General features: G+C 43.7%; 1 protein-coding gene across 1 annotated transcript; it reads right to left on the bottom strand.

Moving 5' to 3' along the window:
- Nucleotides 1–1,572: 1,572 nt before the first annotated feature.
- Nucleotides 1,573–4,389, bottom strand: LOC104522852 (uncharacterized). The gene is made up of 2 exons (XM_010165253.2): nt 4,215–4,389; nt 1,573–2,876 (listed from the first exon to the last, which is right to left on the bottom strand). The coding sequence occupies exons 1-2, from the start codon at nt 4,269–4,271 to the stop codon at nt 2,625–2,627; spliced, it is 309 nt and encodes a 102-aa protein (XP_010163555.2). The 5' UTR covers nt 4,272–4,389; the 3' UTR covers nt 1,573–2,624.
- Nucleotides 4,390–4,588: the final 199 nt, after the last annotated feature.

Genomic DNA, 4,588 nt, shown 5'->3' with positions numbered 1-4,588 from the left:
CTCCTCATCATTTGCCTTCTACAACAAAATAACTTCGTGGACAAGGGAAGGAGCAGTGGATGTTCTTCACCTCGACTTTAGCGAGGCTTTCAGTGCTGACTCACACAGTGTTCTTGTGCCCAGGTTAGGATGTGACAGCCTAGAGAGCTGGACAACCAGGTGGGCTGAGAAAGTGGTTGGATGTTGAGGTTCATTATCGTGGTCAATGGGGTGGATGGCACCTAGAGTGGGGTATCGCAGGGGTCTGTCCTGGGACCTGGCCTGACACCTTTCTCAAGGACCTGGGGACAACAGCAGCGTGCCCTGTCAGCAGGTTTGTGGATGACACCAAACTGGGAGGACCAGGTGAATACACCTGGGGCAGAGCTGCCACCCAAAGGGGCAGAGACAGGCTGGGCAGGAGCCTGATGAAGTTCAATGAGGAGAAAGGCAGAGTCCTGCACTGCCAAGAAGCTCTTGCAGTGACAGGCTGGGGGCTGGCTCAGATGCCTCCAGGACCCTGGCAGGCACCAGCAGCTCTCAGGCTGTTTGAACAGGACCATGGCCTGTACCTGAGGGAAGAGAGCATCCCCCTCTGCTCAGCATGCAGTAGACCTCATCTTGACTACTGCATGTGGTTCTGGGCCCTACACTGCCACACTGGAGCCAGTTCAGCACAGGGCCAACAAGATGGTCAGAGGCTGGAGCACCTGCCTGTGAGGAAAGGCTGAGGGAACTGAGCTTGTTCAGCCTGGAGAAGGGAAGACCAACCACAGCCAGCCAGGAAATTACTGGGAAAATGAAGTCAGGCTTTTCACAGCAGTGCATCAGCAGGACCATGCCAGGCAACAGGTAGAAGCCATAAAGAGAGAGGGTGATGCTTCTTCACTGTGGGAGCACTAAAGCATTGGAAGAGGTTGCCCAGAAGGGCTGTGCAGTCTCCATCCTTGGGGGTTTTCAAGACCACACTGGGGAAACATTGTTTTGAGTAACAGAGTCTGACTTCACAGCAAGAAGGTGGACTGGAGAGCTCCAGGGGTCTCCTAACAGGAATGATCCTGTAATTCTGCGACACAGAACATAAGGACAACACCAGGCAGCTGAACAGCAGCAGCACCCACTACCCCAAATCCAGGAATCCTCTGTGACCGGGGAGCTGCCACGCTCTAGTACCATCCTTTATAGGACTGTGTGAGGCACAAAGAAACATTTTTGTTTGTTTGTTTAGAAAACACGACTGTCCTGAAGGAATTCTGTGACTCAACAAGCAATGAAGTGACAGGCTCCAAAGGCACAAAGATCTGGCCTGCAGAAGATGACTGTGAGAGCAGGTTTCTCCTGAGAAGTGAAAAGGACCTGGGAAGCTCAGGAGAGGACACAAGGCCAAGAGGAGTATAACAACTTTTGTTCACACACATTAAAATCAAACCAGGTTTCTCAGGAAAAAAAAAAAAAAAATCCCAGGTGTTGTCACATTTTCCTTCAGCTGGTACAGAAACAGGTCGGCACACAGAAAAGAGTTGTCCAGGAGCTCTTCTGCATTTACCTACGTGGCAGGAAGTTACTAAAAAGTCAAGACGCTGCAGCAGCTAATTCCTTAAGTTGTTTATTTATCATTGAAGAAACACACAGCAGCAAGTTCTGTGTTGGCTTCAGTATAACCAGAGTTAATCGTTGTTACCGCATCCCAAAACTGAAGTCAACACAGCCGTTACTACAAATCAGTTGGTTTTTTTTGGAAAGGGAAAGAATTGACCCTGAAGACAAAGAATTGGGGGAAAATTCAACATTTTTTTCCAAAACCACACATTTTAAATATGACAATATTTATAAATCTTTGAAAGGCATGAATTATCCAGTCATGGAAAAAGCGGTTGTGATATTGGCAACAGAAAATACAAAGCCGTATGCTTACCGAAACACTGAACCTGGAAAAGCTGGAAGTTCTGTGGTTGTACACTGCAGCAGTGTCCAGTACTGGAACAATGACTGCAAAATGGCCTCACAGGCCTCAGCTATTCAAGTAAATCTACAGAGAATATCCCAGTGTAGCTAATGCTCATAATGTCTATTGTATTTAAGTCAAATTTAAACAACATACTCAATTTAGATGGTGATAAAATATGTCTCTCAGAAACCACCTGCCCTCAAGGATGCCGATGTAAAAGAGGGCTTTTATTTTATTTTTTTTTTCTATTTTTTTGTCTAATTATGGAAATTGATTTAGCTCTGCTTTTTCAGTAATTCCACTGCATGAACAGAGGTGTTTTCAAATGCATGTTCTGTGACGATAATACCCCATTCCAAATTAAGAAAGACTAAAAATAAAAAGGTCAGCCTGTTTTGGTGCGAGATAGAAGCATTACTCAAGACAGCTGTTGGGCTTGCTTCTTTTTATTTTAGCAACAAATGACCCATGAAATAAGCATCATTTGAAATTTCCAAAACTGGCATTCAATTTCCAACCTTCTGCTGTGAGTTTTGTGCATGATCAATCTATATAAGTAAGTAATTCAAGCTCATGCTTTCAATGTTACCTCAAAACATTTGTTAAAGAATTCCAATTCAGAATGTTTATAAGCACAAATATAATCCGTGGATTCCATCAAATCAAAGCTAAAACATTGATTAAACTCTGTGATTTTTCACTTAACGTCGTACAGTGGTCCACCCTTCTTCATCTGTCTCATTTTTAGTACGGCGCAGGGGCTCACGCTCCTTTTCTGTTTTCCAGGAACCTTTCTCCTTCTCCCCATCTCTTTCTCGATCTTTTGATGCTGGTGGGGGAGCAGAAGCTGGAGGAGCAGCAGCAGCAGGAGCGGGAGCTGATCGCCGAACTGTTTCACGTTCTTCTCCACGTTCTTCTCTCCTGTCATCAGCACGCCGCCATGAGCTTGCTACAAACACAGAAAGACAACAGAACAACCTTTGTCATGCTCCACCAGCAGCCTGCAAGAGTTTAAACAAATATGCCTGGCACCGACACTCTGATTTACTGATCCTCAATCTTGCCAAGAGGTATTCTGATGATGACAGCCAAATGCACAGTTTAATTTTGTAGTGAAGGGATGGACAGGGAATACTCATGCCTCTCTTCAGATTCAGGAGTCTTGTGAGCCTTAAAACAAGGCTCTGATTCTTGTTCATCCTTAAAACACAGTAACTGCAATAAGAATGTTCTATGATGTACATGGGTTTATGATGTAAAAATATATTCTCATATTATTGTCAGAATTAAAAGCACAAAGGTGTCTCCTTTAGACTGAACCTTGAAACCAGAAAAATCCTAGCTTAAAAACACTTGTGGGAAAGGCTTAGATCTTTGTTGTCTCAAAAGACAGCACATTACTCTTCAGCCTTCTGAAATCAGAGGTATAAAGGGCATTGGATTACGTGACTCCTCTGGTAACAGCATTCCCATCCTTTACTATATGAAAAATTGTTCATTTCCACCAAAAGGATGTTAAGAATTCTACCCCAGCTGTGTGTAAACAAAGCTGTGTCTAATACCAAACCAGACAAATACCAAAATCTCTTGATATATTAAACCCCATAAATCTCCACACTGAAAACCCTCAGATTTCCTGCCAGCCAAAGTCCCCTGTGCCACGTTCTGTCTCGTTCTGCTCTCCGAGACCCCCTGCCTGACAGCACCTCCCACGTCCCGGGAGCACCCACGCTCCGGGCAGGGACCACGTGGGATCCTGAACATGAGAATGGGAAAACATGGTCTCTCAGGCTACATCTGCTGTTACTGTACTTTTATAAATATACATCATTAAAACAGGTTAATGTATGTAATTAAAATAGGTTATTCATCAAAATCAGTCCTGTTAATAGTGTGAAACCCACAAGACTTTCTTCGGAAATATTTCCCTCACATTTTAATGGTTTTAAGAAATGAGCCAGAAATTACTTTCTGGGACATCTATCTTGGTAATTTAAGTACAAGAATTTCATTCACCCTGAACATAATCCTACTGTGCAAACCACACACTGAAAACGTTCCCCTTCTACTGCAGACGACAGGAAAGAGCACAACTCAAAAAAGTTAAGATTCAAGGAAAAATTCTCAATTACAGTAAAGCTTCTTTCTATTACTTTGCTTAAGCAAAAGGAATTTAAATGGCTGAAAATATTATTTATTCCCATGTTACCACATCCTAGCGCTGTCAGGAGTAAAATGAAAGCCCTACAGTGAATGTGAGCCTTGAGGAACACCAAAATAACCATACGTTCTTCACGGTCGGGTCTGAGCGGTGGTCCTCTCCTGAGGGGTGTCTCTCTGTCATCGGTGCGCCGATCCCTCATGTCACGACCACCTCGGTCCCATTCTTCACGACGACTTGAATCTCTCCAGCTAGAAGTTTCCTCAGCTGGCCCCCTTCTCCAACCAGCGTCATCCCTTTTGATGTTCAAAACATCAGATAAGACTAATGTTAAAATTTTACCTTTGCTAAGAAAAGGAGCGATGATAAATCACAACACAGATGTTTTCAGGCCCAGTGGGTCTCTATCTAACATACTGACATACTTCCAAAACCTTTTCTGTTCTTCTGGAGCCTAAGATGAAATTTTATTGAGAACAGGTTTAAAATAATAATAATAA

The sequence above is a fragment of the Antrostomus carolinensis genome, unplaced genomic scaffold (assembly GCF_000700745.2).
Source record: "Antrostomus carolinensis isolate BGI_N321 unplaced genomic scaffold, ASM70074v2 scaffold53713, whole genome shotgun sequence".
In the NCBI taxonomy this organism is placed as follows: Eukaryota; Metazoa; Chordata; class Aves; order Caprimulgiformes; family Caprimulgidae; genus Antrostomus; species Antrostomus carolinensis.
This window is presented reverse-complemented; position numbering and strand designations above follow the sequence as displayed.